At 42.1% G+C, this 23,210-nt stretch overlaps 1 protein-coding gene across 5 annotated transcripts in view; it reads left to right on the forward strand.

The window, feature by feature from the left end:
* LOC309652964 (uncharacterized protein) overlaps positions 1-21,294 on the forward strand; it is a 42,954-nt gene extending 21,660 nt beyond the window's left edge. For 3 of the 5 annotated variants that reach the window (XR_014258928.1, XR_014258929.1, XR_014258930.1), the window contains 2 exons: positions 15,628-15,676; positions 19,847-21,294. Coding sequence is in view for 2 of the 5 variants with exons in the window: in XM_082447330.1 (XP_082303456.1) it covers positions 3,970-4,019; positions 15,628-15,676; positions 19,847-19,922 (175 nt within the window). In the remaining 3 variants the exon portion in view is untranslated. Of the gene's footprint in view, positions 1-3,969; positions 4,020-15,627; positions 15,677-19,846 lie in introns of all 5 variants that reach the window. The other 2 variants (XM_082447330.1, XM_082447331.1) reach the window with 1 other exon arrangement.
* Positions 21,295-23,210: the final 1,916 nt, after the last annotated feature.

The following is a 23,210-nucleotide window of genomic DNA, read 5'->3' on the forward strand; positions in this document are numbered from 1 at the left end:
ATGGTAGTTCTAATTTTAGTTTTTTGAGGAAACATCATATTGTTTTCCATAATGCCTGTACTAACTTATATTCCCACCAACAGTGTACAAGGGAATTGTACTCTTTTCTCTATACCCTCACCAACACTTATCTATTGTCTTTTTGATAATAGCAATCCTAGCAGATGTAAGGTGATATCTCACTGGTTTTGATTTGCATTTCCCTGATGATTAGTGATGTTGAGCACCTTTTCGTATACCTGAGGGCCATTTGTATGTCTTCTTTGGGAACATGTCTATTCAGGTTCTATGACCATTTGAAAATCAGATTATTTGGTTTTTATGCTATTGAGTTGTATGAGTTCCTTACATATTTTGGATATTAACCCCTTATCAGATATATGGTTTGCAGACATTTTCTCCCGTTCCATATGTTGCCTTTTCATTTTGTTTATTGCTTCCTTTGATGTAGAGAAGCTTTTTGGATTGACGTAGTCCCCACTTGTCTACTTTTGCTTCTCTTGCTTGTGCTTTTGGTGTCATATCTGAAAAAATCATTGCCAAGACCAATGTCAAGGAGTTTTCCTCTAAGAGTTTTATGGTTTCAGGTTTTATATGTAAGTCTTTAATCCATTTCAAGTTAATTTTTGTGTATGGTGTAAGATAGGGGTACAATTTCATTCTTTTGCATGTGAATGTCCAGTTTTCCCAACACCTTTTGTTGAAGAGACTCTCCTTTCTCCATCGTGTATCCTTGTCTCTCTTGTCAAAGATTAGTGACTATATATGTGCAGGTTTATTTCGAACACTTTGGTGGAGTCTTTAGGGTTTTCCATATATAAGATCATGTTATCTGCTAACAGAAATAATTTAACTTCTTTTCTGATTTGGATGTCTTTTATTTATTTTCCTTTCTAAATTGTTCTGACTAGGACTTCTAGCACTATTTTGAATAGTAGTAATGGCGTCAGGGCCGCTTCAGCATGCACAGACTGAGGTCAGTGGGCCTTCCTCTGAGGGCATGGACAGTCTCCCACTAGGTCCCTGAGCCAGCAGGACTGCTCCTCAACCTTGGCTGAGAGGGGCTAGGGGCTGCTTCGGGGTCCACAGCCAGGATTGAGATTGGTGGGCCTGTTATCCAAGGCATGGGCAGTATGGCTCCTTCCAGGTCCCTTAGTGGGTAGTGCTGATGGCAGGACCAAGGCCACATAGGACTGTGGCCAAGTCCACAGGGAGACGGGGCTGTTTCTGGGTCTGTATCTGGGATCACAGTCTGCAAGTCTGCCGTGGTGGCGTGGGCCTGCCTTCTCAAAATGGCCCTCCTCAGTCTGGGGCTCCACCAGGGTTTTGCAGCCTCCTACCTGGATCCCAAAGCTGCCACGAAGGCACTTTTGTCGGTGGATGGCTGCCAAATTATTGTTGCTGTGGGGGAATATGTGTAGGGGAGATCTCCCATTCTGCCATCTTGCTGACATCACCCTGTTACTCAAAAATTTTTTACAAGGATGGTTAATGCCTCCCCAGGGAGAAAGGTAAGCCTTGGAACTATTTGCTCACCAAATGCCAGGTTATCTGAAATTATGGAGATAGAAAACATACACAGTACATGGAAGCAAATAAAGATTGTTTAACTGTAGCTGAAGCCCACCCAGCTTAAATGTTCTCTTGGTGAAAGGCTAGAAAAGGAAGGAAGGTACTCCCAAACTCAAGTGTAACAAACTTGTTCAATAAACTAATCCCATTCGTACAATGGAATACTACACAGCTGTGAAAAAAAATTGAGGCAGCTCTAAATATCTTAGATGTTACAACTTACTAGATATAGAAAAAAACCCAAACTTTGGGGGCAAAAAGGGGACATATGAACTTATGTATACTTGTATATATATAGAATATACCTAGAAGGAGAAACAGGAGTGGTTTACCTCTGAGGATAAAGTCTAGGGTTCCAAAATAGAAGGAAGAGTTACTTTTCATTACATGCCCTTGTGATCTGTCTGCACATGTTACTTTGAATTTGTATTATGTTTTTAATTTGAAATTTACTTATGTGAAAAGAAATAAAAATTTGACAAGTTATTCCAGAGCTTGAAGCAAAGTACAGTTCCCAAGCCCTCTCTGGAACAGAAAGAAAAAAAAGATACTTTCTTCTCCTCTGGTGCGCCTGCCTTATGATACTCAATCCCCAAAGCCATACTTAGTGCCACAATGACACTTGGCCTCTGTGTCTTGTTAGTGTTGCAGGGAGGGAGACCCCTTCCAGGGCCCACTAACATTAGTAGCACTTTTCTTCCATTCAGTCAATCCTTTGACCAATATTTTTTAAATGTCCAAATATCCATGACTGGAATCATTAAAAAGAAATCTAAAACTAACCCTTCATCTACCTGTATGGTCAGGCCACTCAAGATGGCTGTTCTCTTGCTCTCTGTACACCCCTGCCCGACCAGGGCCTGCTTCCCCTACACCCTACTCACAGGACTGACCTTCCTTCGTACCTGCCCCAGGCCCCAGCTAGTAATTGTTCTTATCGAAGGGGCAGTGAGGGGCGTACCCCTGGGCTGGTTTCCCTGGTAACTAATGAGGCCACCTGACGTCACTTCCCCTATAACTGGGAACCTCCCCTTTCCCCTGGGAGTGAAGCCTGCCGCCATGTCCTGCCTGCAGTCTGTCGCACACAGTGAGCGGGGTGTCCCTCTAGGACCTTGCTTCAGACGTGTAAGCTCCCCCATCCGTTAAATCATTAATGTCTCTGTTGCTTCAGTGCAGCCGAACACCACCCAAAAGCCCTCCCACCCCATCCCCACCACTAGCTTGAGAAAATGTTATTTTTTGTTCATATTTTCCCTCTTCCTGAAATCAGTATGTTTAGGCACTTCCTTTTCAGAAGAGATGCAACTCATCCCCATGAGGGTTCGGAGGGCAGCTCCTTGGCAGCCATACCCCCTAGAACACAGGGCCCTAAACTTTGAAATAAGCAACAACTGAAAAGGCTCCAGAACACCTGAAATAGCAGTTGTCACCAAACCCTATGTTAACATTCTGGACTTTGTTCCTTAAACCAGTGATTTTTAAACTTGAGTGTGTGTCAGAATCACCTGCAGGGCTTGTTAAAGCACAAATTGCTGGGCCCCAGCCCCAGGGTTTCTGATTCAGTAAGTCTGAGGTAGGGCCCACTTCTCATTTCTACCAAGCTCCCCGGTGAGGCTGCTGGTCTTGGTCTGGGGACCACACTTAGAATCTGGAAATTGTAAGGAATTAGCCTAAGGTACTGATCTTCATTAAAATCTTTACTAACTGAAATGTATGTATTCTTAACATCTTTATCATAAATATAGTGCATATTCATTAGAGGAAATTTGGTTTAAAAATGAAAAGTAGAAATTAAAATATATCACCCAGAATGCCAATATTCTGACCTAACCACTCTTGACATTTTTTGGGATCTACAATTCCTGATAAGCCTGATTATCGAGTTCCCCAGGCCACTGCAGATGAGAAGCTGCTCTCCAAAATGTCATGGGAGTTCGGAGACAACTGATAATGTGCCCAAAGATGGCCTTGGTGAGAGGCCGCTGGGAGTGAAAGCAGGGAGAGGACAATGTGAGTGGACGGAACTATATCAGCACGTGATCAAATTACGCATGGTCTTCACCTTGACCCCGTCATACGCACAGGGCACTGTGGGACCTCTAAGGAGGAGAATCCGTCTCAGCCAGCAAGCGTGGGCAGGGAAGAAGGAGGACTTTCTGAAAGAAGGGACTTGAGCCTCAGCCTAAAGGGAGAGTTGGAACTGAGGCGGCAAAGAGGAGGAGGAAAGGTATTCCAGGTCCAGGAGACAGGAGGAGCGAGGCCTGGAGGCTCCTGTGTGCAAGAGCCTAAGCAGAGCTGTATTTCAATCAGAGACGTAGGGAAGGTTAGAGGGAAAAGTTTGAAACTCGGAGGCTGTGTCACTGAGCTCTCTTCTCAAGCTTGGGCTTTATCCTTCAGGCAACTGGAAGCCATTGAAAGATTTTCAAACAACAATATGACATTAGCCGGTGAGTATTTCCCATGGACCATCAGTGAATGCAGAGTGGAGATGCGGCTTTGCCAGTGGTCTAGGTAGAGGGGGTGGTGAGCTCCAGAAATGGGGCAGTGGGAGTAGAGATTGAAATGAAGGAGAGAAATAGGTGACAGAATCAACAGGGTTTGAGGGCTGACTGGGTTGGGGTGCAAGAGATGGCGCTGTGGAGGCTGGTTCTCTGAGGGGCTGTGTGGTTGGTGGCACCTCCACCCTGGGACAGAGGAGGATGGAAGCAGAGCCTGCTCTGAGGGGAAGAAGATGTGCTCAGGCTGAGTCATGGTGAGGAGAGGCTGGAAATGATGTCCCCCTGGGTGAAATGATTTTCCATATTCTCTTTTAAAGAAAGCAGCAGTGTAGATCACACTTAGAAATCATTTCATTTTTTTTTTTTAAAAAGAAAAGATTTGGGCACCCATAGGAACTAGCTCCAGTAGTTTTCAGAAATTATGGTCTGTGAGTGTCCTCATTCCCTGAAAAGTCAGATAAATGAGACATTGCTATGATATAAATATGCCTGCACATGAAGTGAATTACATTAGATGGGCAGCTTGTCCATCGATCTTTTCTAAGACTCTTTGGGACTTAGAAGTTGAGTATTTTATGCATCTGAATCTCTACAAAACTGTTTTGGAGAAGCTTTGACCTTAGCTCAGCTTTTCAATGACTTGCTTGAGGGCAGAGGTGAATGTAATCATCTTCTTAGAACACAGGTGGATTTCCTAGAAAAAGAGCAGCAGGGAACACCATGAACAGAATTGCCTCATGCTCTTGGGACAGTCTATTCACCACCCAGGTCACTTGAGAAAAGAAACCCAAATCCACGTCCAGAAAGTGAAAAGGGAGGGAAAGGCAGAATTATCAGAGCCTCCAAGTGCTTCTGCTGGTTGAGTCCACTTCAACCTTCACCACAAACCACTGATAAATGAAAGTGGGGCTTACACACTTCTATTTGCAATACTATGGGATGTAAAAAGTCTGAATGAGTTTGTTAGCATCCTAATCGATGGTTTTTTACATTTGGTGACCTTCAGTGAGGTGTTTGAAATGTCAGTCTACCTGTTAGGCTTGCTGCCAACATGAACCCCCAAATCAACCCAACAGGATGTGTAGCAAGAGCCGAGCACATGTAAACTCCCTGCTTGTGCTTTTCTTTTGTTAGGTGAACTGAAATTGAACTAGATTTCAAAAAGTAAGATTCCATGTAACTGTCACTAGGGTGTATTGAGAACTAGTCACTGTTGTAAATCCTTTACGTTTGCAAACTCATTTACTCGCACACACAATCCCATTTCACAGATGAGATTGTGGAGGTGCAGAGAGGGTCAGTGAGTTGTCCAGAGCCACAGCCGAGACGTGGAAGAACTGAGATTCAAACACAGAACTCTGGAGCCTGCATTTTTAACCCCCATAATATACAGCCTCTACCACAGAGCAGAGACCCCGAAAGAGGAGAATGGGGAAGGGGATAACACCATGCTTTCATACTGGGGGTTCTGGCAGGCGCTGGGTGGGCATGGCAGGGGATACAGAGGTGAAGCAGGCCATGCCTCCAGGAGGTCACTGGTTTGTAAGAAAGGGTGAGGCAAAGACAACAAAGCACGCCACCAAAAAGTAGAGCAAGGAAAGTGCCGTGAGAGAAGCACAGATCAGTGTGGACGTGGGATCAAAGGAGGAAAGAGTTCTTTTTTCATCAGTAGAAGCTCCCTGGAGGAGACAGTGTCAGGCAGTAATTCCTTCCGGCTGCAGTGCATGCCAGAGGCAGGCAAGCAGCAAGAGGAGAGGTGGAAGGAGGGGCTGGGGCCTTGTTTTAGGGGGCACAGCCCTGTCCCCGCCCTGCACTCGAAGCCAGCACGCCCGCACACGGAGCAGGAACTGAGCTGAGCTCCAGAGGGCGAGTTTCCAGGTGGGAGAGTTGGCTCTGCTGTCTCCTGGCCCGGAATCTTACCGCTCCCTTGCACTTTTGTCTTGTTGATACATGTTGCTGCTCCTGGCCCAGCCCCATCTGTGCCCTGACGCTTCTCCTTCTTTAGAATTCTGGCCAAGCATGGAGAAAAGCCTCTTTCTTGGCTTCTTTTGTCAAGTAGGGGCATGCTGTCACTTTGAAAAACTGCATGTCCCAATCCCAGGGTACTCTGAGTTTGAGTTTCATCTCTAAACTCGGGATAATGAGTAATGACTAAATGGGTATTGTGTATAAAGTGCCTAGTACGGTATATGGCACACAGTAGATACTCAATACATGGTAGCAGTTATTAAGATGATTTAGGAAGATAATTGTGAGCAGCATAAGGATAGCTAGTAGGGGAAAGGGAAGCGAAAATAACACACTTATCGAGAGCTTACTGTGTGCCATGCACTGTTCTGAGGACTTTATATTTAAACTCAGATCTTACAGCAACCCTCCAAAGTAGGTACTATCATCCCATTATATAGGTGAGGAAGATTGAAGCACAGAAAGATTAAATAATTTTTTGAGATCATACAAGCTAGGAAGCTGTAGACAAAGAATATGAACACAGGCAATCTGGCTCCACAGCCCTTACTCCTTATTTTTTGTTGAGGTATAATTGACGTATAACATTACAGTTGACTCTTTTTTTTTTTTTAATAGACTTTTTTTTTTTTTTCTTATGGCTGTGTTGGGTCTTCGTTTCTGTGCGAGGGCTTTCTCTAGTTGTGGCAAGCGGGGACCACTCTTCATCGCGGTGCGCGGGCCTCTCACTATCGCGGCCTCTCACTATCGCAGCCTCTCCTTGCGGAGCACAGGCTCCAGACGCGCAGGCTCAGTAATTGTGGCTCACGGGTGCAGCTGCTCCGCGGCACGTGGGATCCTCCCAGACCAGGGCTTGAACCCGTGTCCCCTGCACTGGCAGGCAGACTGTCAACCACTGCGCCACCAGGGAAGCCCAGTTGACTCTTTTTTTAAAAAATTTATTTATTTTATTTATTTACTTTTGGCTGCGTTGGGTCTTCGTTGCTGCATGCGGGCTTTCTCTAGTTGTGGTGAGCGGGGGCTACTCTTCGTTGCGGTGCATGTGGGCTTCTCATTGCGGTGGCTTCTCTTGTTGCGGAACACGGGCTCTAGGTGTGTGGGCTTCAGTAGTTGTGGCACGAGGGCTCAGTAGTTGTGGCTCTTGGGCTCTAGAGCGCAGGCTCCGTAGTTGTGGCGCACGGGCTTAGTTGCTCCGTGGCATGTGGGATCTTCCCGGACCAGGGCTCGAACTTGTGTCCCCTGCATTGTCAGGCAGGTTCTTAACCACTGCACCACCAGGGAGGTCCCCATTACAGTTGACTCTTGAATAGCATGAGTTTGAACTGCACGGGTCCACTTATATGCAGATTCTTTTTCAGTAAATATACGCTACAGTACTACACAATCCGCAGTTGGTTGAATCCAAGGATGCAGAACCTTGGATACAGAGGGCTGACTGTAAAGTTATAGGTGATTTTCAACTGCATGGGGGGGTGGGGACCCCTAAACCCTGCATGGTTCAAGGGTCAACTGATTAGTTTCAGGTGTACAACATAATGATTTGATATTTGGGTATATTGCAAAATGATCACCACAATAAGTCTAGTTAACATTTATCACCATAGTTACAAATTTCTTTTTCTTGTGATGAAGACTTTAAAGATTTACTTTCTTAGCATCTTTCAAATATGCAATACAGTATTATTAACTGTACTCACCATGCTGTACATTACATCCCCACGACTTAATTATTTTATAACTGGAAGTTTGTACCTTTTGACCTCCTTCACCCATTTAGCCCCTCCCCCAGCCCTTGCTCTTAATCACTAGGTGTACCACCTCTAAGCAGGGAGGCCTTTTAGAAGGGAGGATGGGGAGTTCACATGAGCCAAGAAGGAGACCTGGACTAATCTAGTGCCCAAGGGCATGCAAAGTGGGAAACAATGAAAGACACAATGCAGAGACTATAATCTAGCAAGCTAATTTAGTAACCAACTGCAAATAGTGAATGTTGGATGAAGAGGCAAAACTCATTTCTACGGTGTATGATTTTCACAAATCATGAAAAGATAAAAATCAGTTGTATGTTACCAGGGGATTGGGGGGGAGGGATAAATTGGGAGATTGGGGCTGACATATACACGCAGTACTATATATAAAATAGATAACTGATAAGAACCTGCTGAATAGCAAAGGGAACTCTACGCAATACTCTGTAATGGCCTATGTGAGAAAAGAATCTAAAAAAAAAACCAGAGTGGATATATGTATATGTATAACTGATTCACTTTGCTGTACACCTGAAACTAATACAACATTGTAAATCAACTATACTCCAAAAAAAAAAAATCAGTTGTATGTCCTAAGAAATTACATCACATCCTGTTAAGTTTTCAAGAGATATTTGAGAAACTTGAAACATCTTATACAGTGGATGGAAAATCAATCTGATTTTGGACTGCCATTGTTGAACTATGAGAAGACACATGAACCTCTACTTCGTCCTTCTTCAACCTAGAGGTTCTACTTCTATGGTTATGCCAAAGCCATCCATGTCAGAAGTGTCTTCTGTCTTAAAGTCTTAAGTAAGTGAAAATTAACAATATGCATATCTGACTCCAATATGGCATGTCTGTCTGAAAGTCAGTCACAACTCTCCACACCTTCCAAAGAATGACTCCCTCACACGCCCTCCACCAGTATCACTCACCAACAACTCTTCTCTCTTCCTTCTTAAATTACAAATTCAAAGTTATTTGCTTTAAAATTGTTGTTTATTACACATAGAAACATGTTTTCACTGTCCAATTGATCTATTTTTCTATCTGCAAAAAGTTGTTTCAGTATCTTGGGTTGGGTTAAGTATATCATGATTTTTTCCATTGAAATTAATGGAAACTTTTTAAAAAAAATTTATTTAGTTTTGGCTGTGTTGGGTCTTCGTTTCTGTGCGAGGGCTTTCTCTAGTTGCGGCGAGCGGGGGCCACTCTTCATCGGGGTGCGCGGGCCTCTCACTGTCGCGGCCTCTCTTGTTGCAGAGCACAGGCTCCAGACGCACAGGCTCAGTAGTTGTGGCTCACGGGCCTAGTTGCTCCGCGGCATGTGGGATTTTCCCAGACCAGGGCTCGAACCCGTGTCCCCTGCCTTGGCAGGCAGATTCTCAACCACTGCGCCACCAGGGAAGCCCTCTGCAGCTTTTTTTAGGGAAACTACTCTGTTGTGATTATCTTTCAACAACAAGCTATTGGGAAATCATTTAGGTTGGTGCTTATTATGAAAACACTGTTATTAACATTATTTCATAGTCTGCATTCCTGAAATCTCATTTATTATATTTGAGAAGGAAACAGCTGAGCAAAAATTATGCTGAGGATTTAGAGGTTAAACCAATGTAATATTTAGTGATAATCATTAAAAAATTAAGGCCTCAGGTTCACAAATTTCATTGGCATTTCACATTATAAAATCACCCTATTTATACCATAGAATCGCTGGGAGAAAAAATGGAGATACCCTATTCCACAATGTTGATAAAAGCTGTCATGTGGCATGATACAAACCAAAAGAGACTCCAAAAGAACAAGCAAGCCAGTTCAAAACCTTGGTTCGATCAGTTTAAGTATCTGTGGAATATGATAGCCAAAGCCAATCAGAAATAACTTCTGAACAGGATGTTTGCACATTCCCCATTAAAGAACTGATAGAGACAGCTTTTCCCCAATAAGTCACTTGGAAGTTCATGGCTCTATTTGTACTTTTGCTTCATGATCCTTTCCCTTCCAGTTGCCTGCTTTGCTTTCCTCTTGAGCATCTCCAGGGATGGAAATGTACCTGAGAAAGAAAAGGAGAAAAAATTGAGACACATCTTTGAGTGGTTTCAAGGTTTAACTGAAAGATTTGCCTCAAGAGGAGGTGGCAAGACATGGACGGTGTTTGTGCACTGTGCATGGAGCTCACATATCTGTGTCCTCCTGGACTCTGTTCTCGTGGGCACCTGGCTCTATTTCTTCTGTTGGTTGCATTTATAATCCTTAGTATTCAGACAAAGATGAGGCTGAAGAGTTTCACATGGAGTTATCAGATATTTGTATCTACTGTATATCTGCTGTGAGACTCTCTAGCCTGTGCGGGATGTGGGGATGCAGGTATATAGGACTTGTTTTCCTACCCTCAAAACACTTATAGTCTAGCTAAGGAATAAAAAACTAAGTCATACTGAAGTTTTCGCTTTTGCTTCTTTTCCTCCCAAATTTTATAGCTTAGAGGAAGCCTTTTTTTTTTCAGTGGCCCTGGGCCCTCAGCAGTGAAAGCGCAGAGTCCTAACCACTGGACCTCCAGGGAAGTCCCTTAGAGGAAGCTTTTGGATCATTGGGTTTAGCTGTCCCCTTACACCGATAAACTCTCTGGGCCTCAATTTTTTTTTTTAATTAATTAATTTATTTTGGCTGCGTTGGGTCTTCGTTGCTGCACGTGGGCTTTCTCTGGTTGCAGCGAGTGGGGGCTACTCTTCGTTGTGGTGCGCAGGCTTCTCATTGTGGTGGCTTCTCTTACTGCGGAGCAGGGGCTCTAGGCATGTGGCCTTCAGTAGTTGTGGCACACGGGCTCAGTAGTTGTGGCTCACAGGCTCAGTAGTTGTGGCGCATGGGCTTAGTTGCTCTGCGGCATGGGGGATCTTCCCGGACCAGGGCTCGAACCCGTGTCCCCTGCATTGGCAGGCGGATTCTTAACCACTGCGCCACCAGGGAAGCCCCTGGGCCTCAATTTTATTAAGAGGCTTACTGAAGGTCTCATAATTGATAAATGATGGCAACAGCACCCTGGGCTTTTTGGTTCTCAGAGTAGTGCTCCCTTTCTGTCCCTCAGTGCCTCTCGATGAATAATCTTGAAATACTTTGTTCACGCAGCTTCCAGGATGCCAAACTGTCTTGGCTTTCCTCCTACTTCACTGAGGGCTTTTTCTTGGTTACCCCTGCTGATTCCTTTTCAACTGCCCAAACGGTAAATGTTGGAAGGCTCCAGGTCTCTCTTCTTGCAGCACTTCTCTGTTTACCCTCCCTCCCTTCCCTGGTGATCTCGTCCAATTTATAGCTTTAAATATTACCTGTGTGCGGATGCATTTCCCCCTTCATTCTAGATTTACATATCCATCTGCTCCTACCTGGCATCTCTATTTGGATGTCCATGAGGCATCCTCAAACTTAATATACCCCCAAATTAACCCTTGCTCTTCCCCCCAAACCTGATCTTCACAGAATCTTCCACAATTCAATAAATGGCAACTCCGTTCTTCTCTATTCTCATTATGCTTTTATTTTTCTCCTTTGCATTTATCCCGTATGACATTATCATGTTTTACATATTTATTTGTTTATTATATTAGTTAGACTATTGTCAAATGACTATAAGCAAGAAGAAACCTCAGAGTACCATGGCTTGAAGAATATAGAAGTGAACAGTCTACACCAGTGGAGTATCTGCTCCAGTCATTCAGAGATCTGGGATCCTCCCACTGTGTTGCTCTGCCACCTCCTACAGCACTTTTCTCACATGCATGATTGAAGCTGGGTTACTACCAGGTTCAGGTCGCTGCTGGCTGAAAAGGGGAAGAGAATGTGAAGGAGGCACAGCCAAAGTCTCAAAGCCCAATTTAGGAAGTAGCGTAAGTCACTGCCACTCACACTTCATCAGTGAGAACTTAGTCACATGACCACACCTAACTCTAAGGGAAACTGGGAAATATAACTTAGCATCCCATTTTCCAAGGGAGGGGTGGAAAATGGATTTTTGGTGGACAACCATCAACGTTTCTTATCTGTATCCTTTCTCATTAGAATAGGAGCTCAATGAAGGTAGAGATTTTTGTTGGTTTTATTCATTTCTGTATTCTGAAAACCCAGAATAGCTCCTGGCACATGAAAAGAGCTCAATAAGTATTTGTTGAATAAGTGAAGGAATTGCGGCTGTGAAGGCTTTCTTCCTGGACTTTATAGGAGAAAACATATCTCCCCTAGGACAACCTGGCATTGAATTTTTTTACTTTATCACATGAGAGCTCAGTAGAATACTTCACTCAGGGAAATGGGATCTAAGATTTCTCTTACTGCGTCTCACTAGTGAAGCAGTTGCAAATTCTTCATCCACTAGTATCATACAGAAGCAGCCCCACAAACGGTCCCCCTGTATATTGAAAGATGACCAGGGCTAAAGGAAGAGGAGTGTTCTCCTTGGTTCAGTAGGGAGTCCTAGAACTAAGTCCTACAGTGATTCGGGATGGCAGGAGTCAGAAGAAATTTTTGCATCAATTAAGGACTGTTGGTTGAAATCTTTATCTGTTTCATGTTTCCGAACTCAATAATTTTGTATTAACAATACAGCTCCCTGCTCCTAACCATAGGGGATGTTTGTGCTGCTAATAAACTAAAATTGAAAGGATCCCAAGAGCCTGAAGAGTGGCCAGAGAAAGTCTCTGATGGTCTGTGAACTCAAGCTCCTGTCCCTCATACCGCCTCCCTTCCCCGGGCTGACAGAACCCTTCCTCACCTCACTCCCATTCACAGATAGAGCATATTCCCACAACACTTGCCCTTCAAATGTTCAAAATATAGCCTTTTAAAACTTACTGAGTAACCCAAAGCTCCTTGCAGTAACCTTATAGGGCCAGTCGTATTTTACCAAAAGTTTCCTAGTGCAAACAGATGCCTCTGATGTAAGGGTTGGCTCTTTCGGGCTCCAACAGTGGAAGAGAGGAAATAACCATGAAGCCCAGGAACAGAAAAAAGTTTCCTTCCTTCAGGAGAAAAAAAATCCCAACACCATTTTCAATTTAAACTGAGTAATGGAACAAAACATGGGACTGCGACATTTGTCTCTTTAACAGCCTTTATTTATCTATGTTTGTACTAACATTCTCAATGGGTGTTGTTTTAGCTATCAGCTCAAACCCAAAAAATTAAGCTCTAGTGTTAAGCTGGCTAAAGTCATTTAAAACAAATAATAGTGAGGTGTTCGGGGGTGTGATTTTTGTTTTGCTCTTCACATCTCAAAATGCAAAGATTGAAACTCCAAACCCTCCATGTGATTTTTATAAATAGAGCCAAGTTTGAGGCATCATCCCCGCCTCCTTTTCAGAGAATATGTTGCTAAGTCACAGTATGTTGATGAGCTCTGGTGTGGAATCCATCTTACTAAGAAGACCAATGGCAAATTTGTTTTTGGAAATTACTGAGTTAACTTATTTATGGTCCCGAAGCCTTCTTTTCGGGTCTTTTGGAAAATGGTAAATGCTCCAAAACTCTTTAAAGATACTGACAATTTAATTTGTATGCCTCCCTTGTTGAATATTCTGGGGCACTGCACAAAAATATTAGAGAGGAAAGCAGCAGTGAATGAATAGAAAGAGATTCAAGACAGGGTTTTTTAAAGAAAGGAGAAATTAAAAACGCACACAAGAGGGAGACGCAAGAGGGAAGAGATATGGGGATATATGTATATGTATAACTGATTCACTTTGTTATAAAGCAGAAACTAACACACCATTGTAAAGCAATTATACTCCAATAAAGATGTTAAAAAACAACAACAACAAAACAACACACACAAGTCAGCAGACCCATTATCTGTGGTTAATGTTTGCTTCTATCCACTTCCAAATGATTTGATTATCTTTTGGCCTGTTTTTATGTTATGCTTTAATAATTTGATTATCTATTCTTTTTAATCCATTCTTTCAAATGTTAAAAAAGATATGCTTGCATGAGAATATTGTTTCATTTGTCTTTGTGTTTGAATTTCATGAAAGTCCTGAAAAACACTGCTCAATTTGGGGGAGCTGAAGGAAGAACCTGTCATGCAGACCCAGATCTACAAGAAAGAATACACTGGTTCCTTGTTTAGTTAGAAATTTGTTAGGACAATTTTGAAGGAAAAAAAACCTAACAGCTTCTATTGAACATATTGTATTTCTGGAAATACAATTAGCATTACCCTTTCTGAGTTTCCTTTTCATGCTTCAGTTTAGATTTTGGGTAGTAAAGGCTGTATGTTAGCCATGAAAGGAAAGTCTGTGTTCCCAGTTTCCAAAGAGCACCTAAAAGTTGAACCTTAAAAAATAAAGTATCAATCATGAAATGTCCAGAATGGGCAAATCTATAGAGACAGAAAGATTAGTGGTTGCCTAGACCACGGGATGGGGGGTGAAGGGAGATGGGGAGTGACCACTAATGGGTGTGTAGTTTCTTTTGGAGGGGAAGAAAATGTTCTAAAATTAGATTGTGGTGATGGTTGCACAATTCTGTGAATATACTAAAAAACATTGAACTGTACACTTTAAATGGGTGAATTGTATGGTATGGGAATTATATCTCAATGAAGCTGTTTTTTTTGTTTGTTTTTTTTAAAAAAGCATGAGCCATGACAGGCTTAAAGCAATGCTTTGGACAATGCTAAACACACAGACACACACAGACACACACATACATTTTTCCTGCCTCCCCCCCTTATCAACTCCATCCCTGGCTCATGAAAGCAGGACAGATCTAGGCATCCACTAGGCTGGCCTGAATGGAAAGAACAGACTTTCTTCAGCAAGAGAGATTGAAAATAAAAAAAGGAAATTTGGATCATTATTGTTTCCATTTGTGAGAAAATCCATTGTTTACCTCAGTCACCACACACATTTCTTTTTTTTTTTAATTAATATTTATTTATTTATTTATTTATCTTTGGCTGTGTTGGGTCTTCGTTTCTGTGCGAGGGCTCTCTCCAGTTGCGGCGAGCGGGAGCCACTCTTCATTGCGGTGCGCAGGCCTCTCACTGTCGCGACCTCTCTTGTTGCGGAGCACAGGCTCCAGACGCGCAGGCTCAGTAATTGTGGCTCACGGGCCTAGTTGCTCCGCGGCATGTGGGATCTTCCCAGACCAGGGCTCGAACCCGTGTCCCCTGCACTGGCAGGCAGATTCTTAATCACTGCGCCACCAGGGAAGCCCCACACACATTTCTTAAATGCTGAATGCAAAAGTCTGTGAGTCCCCTCAGAAACATGGGTGATAGACAAAGTCTCACCCCATAAACCTTTGTTCACACCGCTGCTTGGGCAAGTGACAGTGTGTCATTTATCTCCAGGGATGGACAATAAAGGATTTCAAAATGTTGGAAGTATGTTTTGAGTTTTATGAGAGAAGCTAGCATGTGAGTAGGGAGGACTTCTACAGACGGGTATGTGGAATTCCCTGGTGGTCCAGTGGTTGGGACTCTGTGCTTTCACTGCCGAGGGCACGGGTTCAATCCCTGGTCGGGGAACTAAGATCCCATAAGGCTCACAGGGTGGCCAAAAAAAAAAAAAAAAACTACCTGGGTATGAAATGAAGAAAGTTAAGAAGGAAGCAAAAGGAATCCTCAATATTTGATCTGCTTACAGCTGGTCAGAGTTGAAGGAAGGTACAATGGCCCTGTTCCCCCCTCATCCTCTTTGCCCCTTTTGGGATCCTAATTCCAGAAATGAGGAAGGTTAGCTGCTTTGGGGTACAGGAGGGTTTGTTTGTGTGTGGGGGGTGGTGTTTATGATGGTGTGTGTGAATGCATGTTAATTCTGCACTTACCGCTTCTGTCACAGCCTGCCTCAGGGAGGGAATGAAAATCACAGACTGCTCAAAATGTTCAAGGTAGGATAATTTTAAAAAAAGAATTCCTTGAATATTGACTGGACATTTGATAAGGAATTAGTGTTAAACATTTTTAAGAAGTGATAATGGTATCATGATCATATTTTTGAAAGAGTCCTTACCTTTCTGAGATATACACTGGAATATTTATGAGTAAATATTCATAAATGAAACAAATATTTTATTATAAAATATAACAATATTATATTTTGGATTTGCTTCAAAAATTTAGGCAAAGAGGAAGTAGGCGGGTGTAAAGGATGAAATAAGACTGGCCAGGAACCATTAATTGTTGAAGTGAGTGCAACAAGTGAAGGGGTTCATTATAATGTTCTGTCTACTTTTATAAATGGTTGATGTTTTCTATGAAAAAAAAGATTAAAAATTTAGGAAAAATAGATTTTCACAGACATTCAGAACAAAAGTTCTAAAGATGCTAAAGATGCTAAAAAGGGGGCATTTAGTAGAAATGAAACATTTGCCAAAATAATATTCTAACATTACAATAAAAGAACAGTTGCCAAACATGAATGGTAATGCTACTTTATAATCAAGTTCAAGTGGATGACAGTATTCTAGCAGTGTCTACCTCTGTCACCCATTTAGAAGGGAGTTGACCCAAATAGGAAGTGGCCCCTCTCAGGCTGATTGGGAGTAGCAGGCTGACGCCGGGCAGTGCAGAGCGCACTGGCCTGGCGGCCTCTTGGACTGCACATGCTGCCAATCCAAGAGGAGTTTCCCAGCTGAGAGCAGGAAGAAGGGATTTAAGAAAAGAATGGAAAAACAACCTTTTTTTAGGCTGGAAATGACTCTTTTTTTTTTTTCTTTGACAGGAAGGACAAGAATTAAAGTTAAATTCTTGCCTACCTCAACAACATAAATGTCCTCCCTCATAAAATTTTTTATTCCTTCACTTCGCATTCATGCAATTTGACCTTTCTATAGTGTGACACATATTGGGATTTCAGCTCACTAGCATGAAACTGATGAGGGCCTTCTATTAACTGGAATTTTGCTACATTTTCTGTTCAAGAGAAGTTTTAGACTACTAACCAAAAAAAGGTATAGGAGGATTTGTTACTTTTCTCAAAGAAATTTTGTACATTTTTTACACCTAATTTGCATCCACAGTTATAGTGTTTTATTTATAACTATACTGTAGATCAGGGGTCTCTTTCTATACATAGTTTGGGCTCTGAAGGCCCAATGGTCTCAGCTGCAGCCACTCAACTCTGCCATTATAGCAGCCTTGCACAATATGTGAACTAATGGGTATGGCTGGGTTCCAATAAAACTTGATTTACAAAAACAGGTGGCAGGCCAGATTTGACCTGCAGGCCATTATTCACTGACCCCTGATAAACTTTATCAATAATGGGCCTGTATTAGTTTCCTATCACCACTGTAACAAATTACCACAAACATAATGACTTAAAACAATGCAGATTTAGTATATTACAGTTCTGGAGGTCAGAAGTCTGAAATGGGTCTCTCTGGGCTACCATCGAGGTAGTAGGAGGGCTGTGTTGCTTCCGGAGGCTCTACAGGAGTGTCCTTTTCCTTGCCTTTTCCAGTTTCTTCAGGCTGCTGGCATTCCTTGGCTCATGGCCCCTTCCTCCATCTTCAAAGCTAGCAATGGCCGTCCGTCTTTCTCACATCACATCACTCTAAAACTTCTCTCTCTCTTCCACATTTAAGGATCCTTGTGATTACATTGAGCCCACCTGGATAATCTAAAATAATGTCATTTTAAGGTCTGCTGATTAAGCTACCTTAATTCCGTCTCAATCTTAAGTCTCTTTTGCCATGTAACATAATGTATTTACAGATTCTGGGAATTAAAACATGGACATCTTTGGGGGAGTCACTATTTTCTCTGTCACAGGGCCAAATAGGAAATAACCCATCCACTTAATCACACTCTGGTTAGGTTTTTGCTCATTCTTGGCAGTTGGCTTATGTCATTGGCAAGGATGAGGGTACATCAGCAGAGGAAGAGTTAACACTTCCAGTTTTAAAAACAGGACAGCTAGTTCACTGTGATACAGAGGACTGTGTGTGCATCAGTGGGTATCAGAGCACACTGGGGAAGCAGCATGGGACACAACTGAGAGCATGGGTTCTGGAGTACAGTGATTCACATCCCTGCTCCAGCACTTACGAGACCTTGAATCAATTACTTTCCTTTTTTGTGGCATCAATTTCCACATGGATCAAATGGGAATAATAACACTTACCTTGCAGGGTATTGTGCATATTAAATGAGATTAAATAGGAATGAACCAGCACAATGCCTAGCCTATAATTTAATGCTATTTCTGCAGAACAATGGGATTCTACTTTGAGTCAAACCCTGTCCCTTTGAACACAATAACCACTTGGAGAAAGCATGCTATGGCCTAATTTCCCTGCAAGGCCAATTTTGGTTCTACCCTGACTATAGCATTATAATTGGGTCCTAATTATGAAGTCCAAAGCAACATTCAGGACTTCCCTGGTGGTGCAGTGGTTAAGAATCCGCCTGCCAATGCAGGGGACACGGGTTCAATCCCTGGTCTGGCAAGATCCCACATGCCGCAGAGCAACTAAGCCCGTGCACCACAACTACTGAGCCTGTGCTCTAGAGCCTGTGCTCCACGACAAAGAGAAGTCACCTCAATGAGAAGCCCACGCACTGCAATGAAGAGTAGCCCCCGCTCTCTGCAACTAGAGAAAGCCCGCGCACAGCAACGAAGACCCAACACAGCCAAAAATAAATAAATAAATAAAAATAAATAAAATAAAGCAACATTCAGAGGGCCTTAAAATAGCACTATACATAAGCACCTAGTTAATTAAAACCTCAGGGTGATAGTACCTCAAAATATTTACTCAAATTACTCTGGCAGACCATTCACTGGGGACACTGCTGAGGGCTTGCCAAGTACAGCGTTCATCATATGTTAAAAATAGATGTCAGAAGGCCATTCAATAAATGCAGCAGCTTTTATAGTCTTAAGAAATGACATTAAATTGGTTTAGCCAGGGTATAGGGTAAAGCTTGTTCAAATATATCAGCAGAATTATTATTCTCATTTTGAGAGTCAATCATGAGATGTTGTCAGTAAACAAAGTTTCAGCTAATTTGGTACATAATACATGTCCTCTGCCAGTAAGGTATTTGTAAATATCTCATTGGCATCTCAATTATTTGTGTTTTAGCATTTTGCAGAACCTGAAAAAAAAAAAGGCAAAATTAGTTGCCCAAGGCTACCAAAAAAACCCAAAAAACCAAAAAGCAAACTAATGGCAAACCAGAGAAGTGTTGGCTTGCAAACTGGCCCCAGACACAGAGGGCAAGGAGAGACCTAAGAGAGGCAGCCTGCTCCAGATTGGTAGGTGGCAAGTTTAACAATAAGCAAGGGAACTTAGCTACGAGGCTTGTCTTGGGCAGCCGCAAGACAAGTAGATCTCCACAGCTGCCCACCACAATCTTAAGTTTATAGAGGACTTAACTGGATTTAGTCACATACACAATCCAGATGTTCTCATCACCACATGGCTATCTCAAGGCTGTATCCTTGGGGCAACTTCTGGGAGTGGGGGAAGGCAAGTGGAACATACATTCCAAGGGCAGGGGAGGAAGTGAGGAGCTTCCAGTTGCCCAGATCCAGCTGGAGGGTCAACCACCGGTCACATGTTCTTGATTACCTCCCCCAGTAAGAAAGGAATCCTAAATCCCATTTTGATGCCCTGACCACTAACATACTCACTTGTAGCATTAAGTGAAAATAAATCATTCCCTCATGGAGAACTTCCATAATCTCAGGAGAAATATTGACATTGCATCTGAGTCATTTTTCTGTGATCTGTCTGAATATCAAAATCTGAAGCCCTCCGAGCTGCTCCAGATGCACACCTATTTTGTTTTTATCCCGAACAGCAGCTGGAATGAAGAGATCATTCTCAAATGCAAACAATTTCAACATTCATATGGTTTTCATGGCAGTTCATATAGAAAGGAATTTTTTTCTTTGAAGAAAATTATTCCAACTACGAATAGCTTTCTCCTTCCTCATCCCTAGGGCTTCCCATGTTTTTTGAATTCTCCACTTCAGAGTAAATCCTTAAAGTGAAGCTGACTCATGTACCCCATGATTAACTGTAACTTCTTTTCCTTTCTTCCTTCAGATCCTTTCCACAATGTGAATATTTCCTGTGGCAGCTAGCCAGAATTCCTCAGCCAGCCAAACTAAGCGAAAGATGATGACCAATTTTTAGTAAGTGAATGGTCTTTGAAAGCAATTTCAGGGTCTCCAGTGAACTTGGATATAGGCTACTGTCTAATTATATTTTTAAAAATCTGCTTATAATAGCAATAAAATGAGGACAGGGCACAAATTGATAAAGTGGTTGTTGACTGCTTCACCTAGCTATTTAAATCAGCATCAATGGTTTTGATGATTTGTTTATCAAAATAGATTTATAAAATATAATCAAAAGTTATCTTATGTCCAAGGAATGTATGTAATTCAACCAGATTCCAAAATTTAAGCCCTTGGAAGAACTGGCCACAGGCATAAAAGGATGTCATTTCCATGCTGTGAACATTGAATTTGTTCCTTCTTCATATTTACCACTATCATTTCATAACCATATCTTAGTCTTGTTTCTCTTAGCTGGCACATGAATTTAGAAGTATGCAACTCTCAAAAGAAAAACACATTTTTTAATGATAAAATACCCATTGGTAGTGAGAATACGAAATGAACCCCAGACACTTCTGATGGAAACTAGAATAGCCTCTCTGCTTTTTGGCAATAGTGTATTAAAAGCCTTAAAACTATGCATCATCTTTGATCCAGGTATTCCATTTCTTGAAATTTATTCTAATGAAACCATCAGCAAGGCATGGGAAAATGTATACTTTTGTACAAAGAGGTTCATCACAGATTGTTTATAATATCAAAAAACTAAAAACAGTCCATCCCAAAACAGTTAAATACATTATAACATGTTCATATCATGTGATACATCTACCCACTAAAAATTATATTTTAAAAGAATTTGGTAAAATGATTTAAGATATAGTATTGAGTTAAAAAATAAATTACACACAACATGTACAGGTCCCATAACTGCAGGGAATCGGGGAGTGGATCTTAGGCATTGGCAGAACTCAGTTACCAGAAACAGGACATAAAGTTGAGGCTAAACTAGCAGCCATGGTGACAGGCTGAGTCCAACAGAGATAGGCTACATTTCCTTAAATCTCTCCTGAAGATGTCAGAATTGTTCTCGTTATACTCCCGAATTCTTGTTCCATTCTGTTTTCTCCCCCCTCTGAATTTATTTATTTATTTATTTATTTAGGCTGCATTGGGTCTTTGTTGCTGTGCGCGGGCTTTCTCTGGTTGCAGTGAGCAGGGTCTATTCTTAGTTGCGGTGCGCAGGCTTCTCTTATTGCGGAGCATGGGCTCTAGGTGCGTGGGCTTCAGTAGTTGCGACGCACGGGCTCAGTAGTTGTGGCTCACAGGCTCTAGAGCGCAGGCTCAGTAGTTGTGGTGCACGGGCTTAGTTGGTCCGCAGCATGTGGGATCTTCCCGTACCAGGGCTTGAACGCGTGTCTCCTGCATTGGCAGGCGGATTCTTAACCACTGCGCCACCAGGGAAGCCCCACATACCATTTCTAATCTTTTTCTTTATTTTTGGCTGCATTGGGTCTTTGTTGCTGCGCGGGCTTTCTCTAGTTGCCGTGAGCAGGGGCTACTCTTCGTTGCGGTGCATGGGTTTCTCATTGCGGTGGCTTCTTTTGTTGCAGAGCTCGGGCTCTAGGCACGCGGGCTTCAGTAGTTGTGGCACATGGGCTCAGTAGCTGTGGCTCGTGGGCTCTTGAGCACAGGCACAGTAGCTGTGGCACATGGGCTTAGTTGCTCCACAGCATATGGGATCTTCCCGGACCAGGGCTTGAACGCGTGTCTCCTGCATTGGCAGGCGGATTCTTAACCACTGCACCACCAGGGAAGCCCTTATTCCATTCTTATGTAGGCCAATTTATCATCTCTTTAGTGCTTCCTTCCAACCTGTGGCTTCGGGGCTTCCCTGCCACCTCCATAAGCTTATCAAAGGCCTTTCTGAAACAAAGACATTTCCTTCTTTTAGAGAACTTGGGTACCAGCTGGAAAACATATTTTTGCTTGCCCCACTGCACATAGATACCTTTTGTGTCAAAACCTAATAGAAAGCCCTTAAAATGGCTAAAATGAAAATGACTGACAATTCTAAGTGTTGATAAGGCTGTACAGCAATTAGAACTCTCATAAGCTGCTGGTGGGAGTATAGAATGATAAAACAGTTTGGAAAACTGACAGTTTCAATAAATTTTAACACACATCTATCTTTTGACTCAAGCAATTCCACTGCTAGATATTTATTCAAGAGAAATAAAAAAAACATATGTTCCTGGAAAGATTTGTACAAGAATGATCATAGCAGCCTTAATCATAATGGCCAAAACTTGAAACAGCCATGTGTTTTTCAACAGGAGAATGGATAAACAAATTGAGGTAAATCTATACGATAAAATACTACTCAGTATTCGTAACATGGGTGAATATTACATTATGCTGAGTGGAAAACAAATGGACACAAGAGTACATATTGAACAATTCTATTTCTATGAAATCCTAGACCTGGCAAAACTAATCTATGGTTATAGGCATAAGAAAGTGAGGTAAGATAAATTTTCTATATCTTTTGCTGGATGGTGGCTACATGGGTGAATATAACAGAAAAAAACTCATCTAACTATGCACTTACAAACTATGTATTTTATTATATGTAAATTATATCAATTTTTATAATCAGAAAAAGAACCACCCCAAAATATAACCTGCTAGGACACATTTGGACCTTAAAACGAGTCTTTAACCCCCATAGGGGAAAAGGTGGGAATTAATTTTTGGGTTTTGCTGTGTACCAGGCTCTGTGTGAGACCCTTAACATAAAATAAACAGACTTTCCCCTGAAATACTAGGTAATTCCAGGAATCGAATGCAGTTCTGTGACATTTCCTATCAGGCCCTTTCAAGAGTAAGCATTTCAGGCATTTTAATGGCAGATGGAACTTTTAAGGAATTTTCATTTCTAGGTGGACTAATAGTTTTCCCAGTAGTTTATCTTGAAAATGATGGTAATACCCATCCAATTTACTACTACAGTAAAGAAAGTATTTCTACATAAATGCCTGATGAATTTTATTTGTCCCAACAAGATTATATTTGTCAGTTGAAGGGTGTAAATTGGGATTGAAATGCTAAATTTACATATGACAATGGTAAGTGTTCCACCAACTTGAAAGCACACCAAACAGAATAATAAATTTTCCTTTGAACCACAACAAATCCTTTAATAAAATTTTATTTCAAGAATATAACAATCCAGGAAAATTCCAGATGTTCATTTTAGAAAGCCAAAACGAAGAATAGAACAAGAATAATCCAGAAAACAGAAGTTGCTCTTTGGGAGACAAAAAAATGAAGTGTTCAGGCAAAGA

This window comes from Balaenoptera physalus (assembly GCF_965194825.1).
Source record: "Balaenoptera physalus genome assembly, chromosome: X".
Taxonomy (NCBI): Eukaryota; Metazoa; Chordata; class Mammalia; order Artiodactyla; family Balaenopteridae; genus Balaenoptera; species Balaenoptera physalus.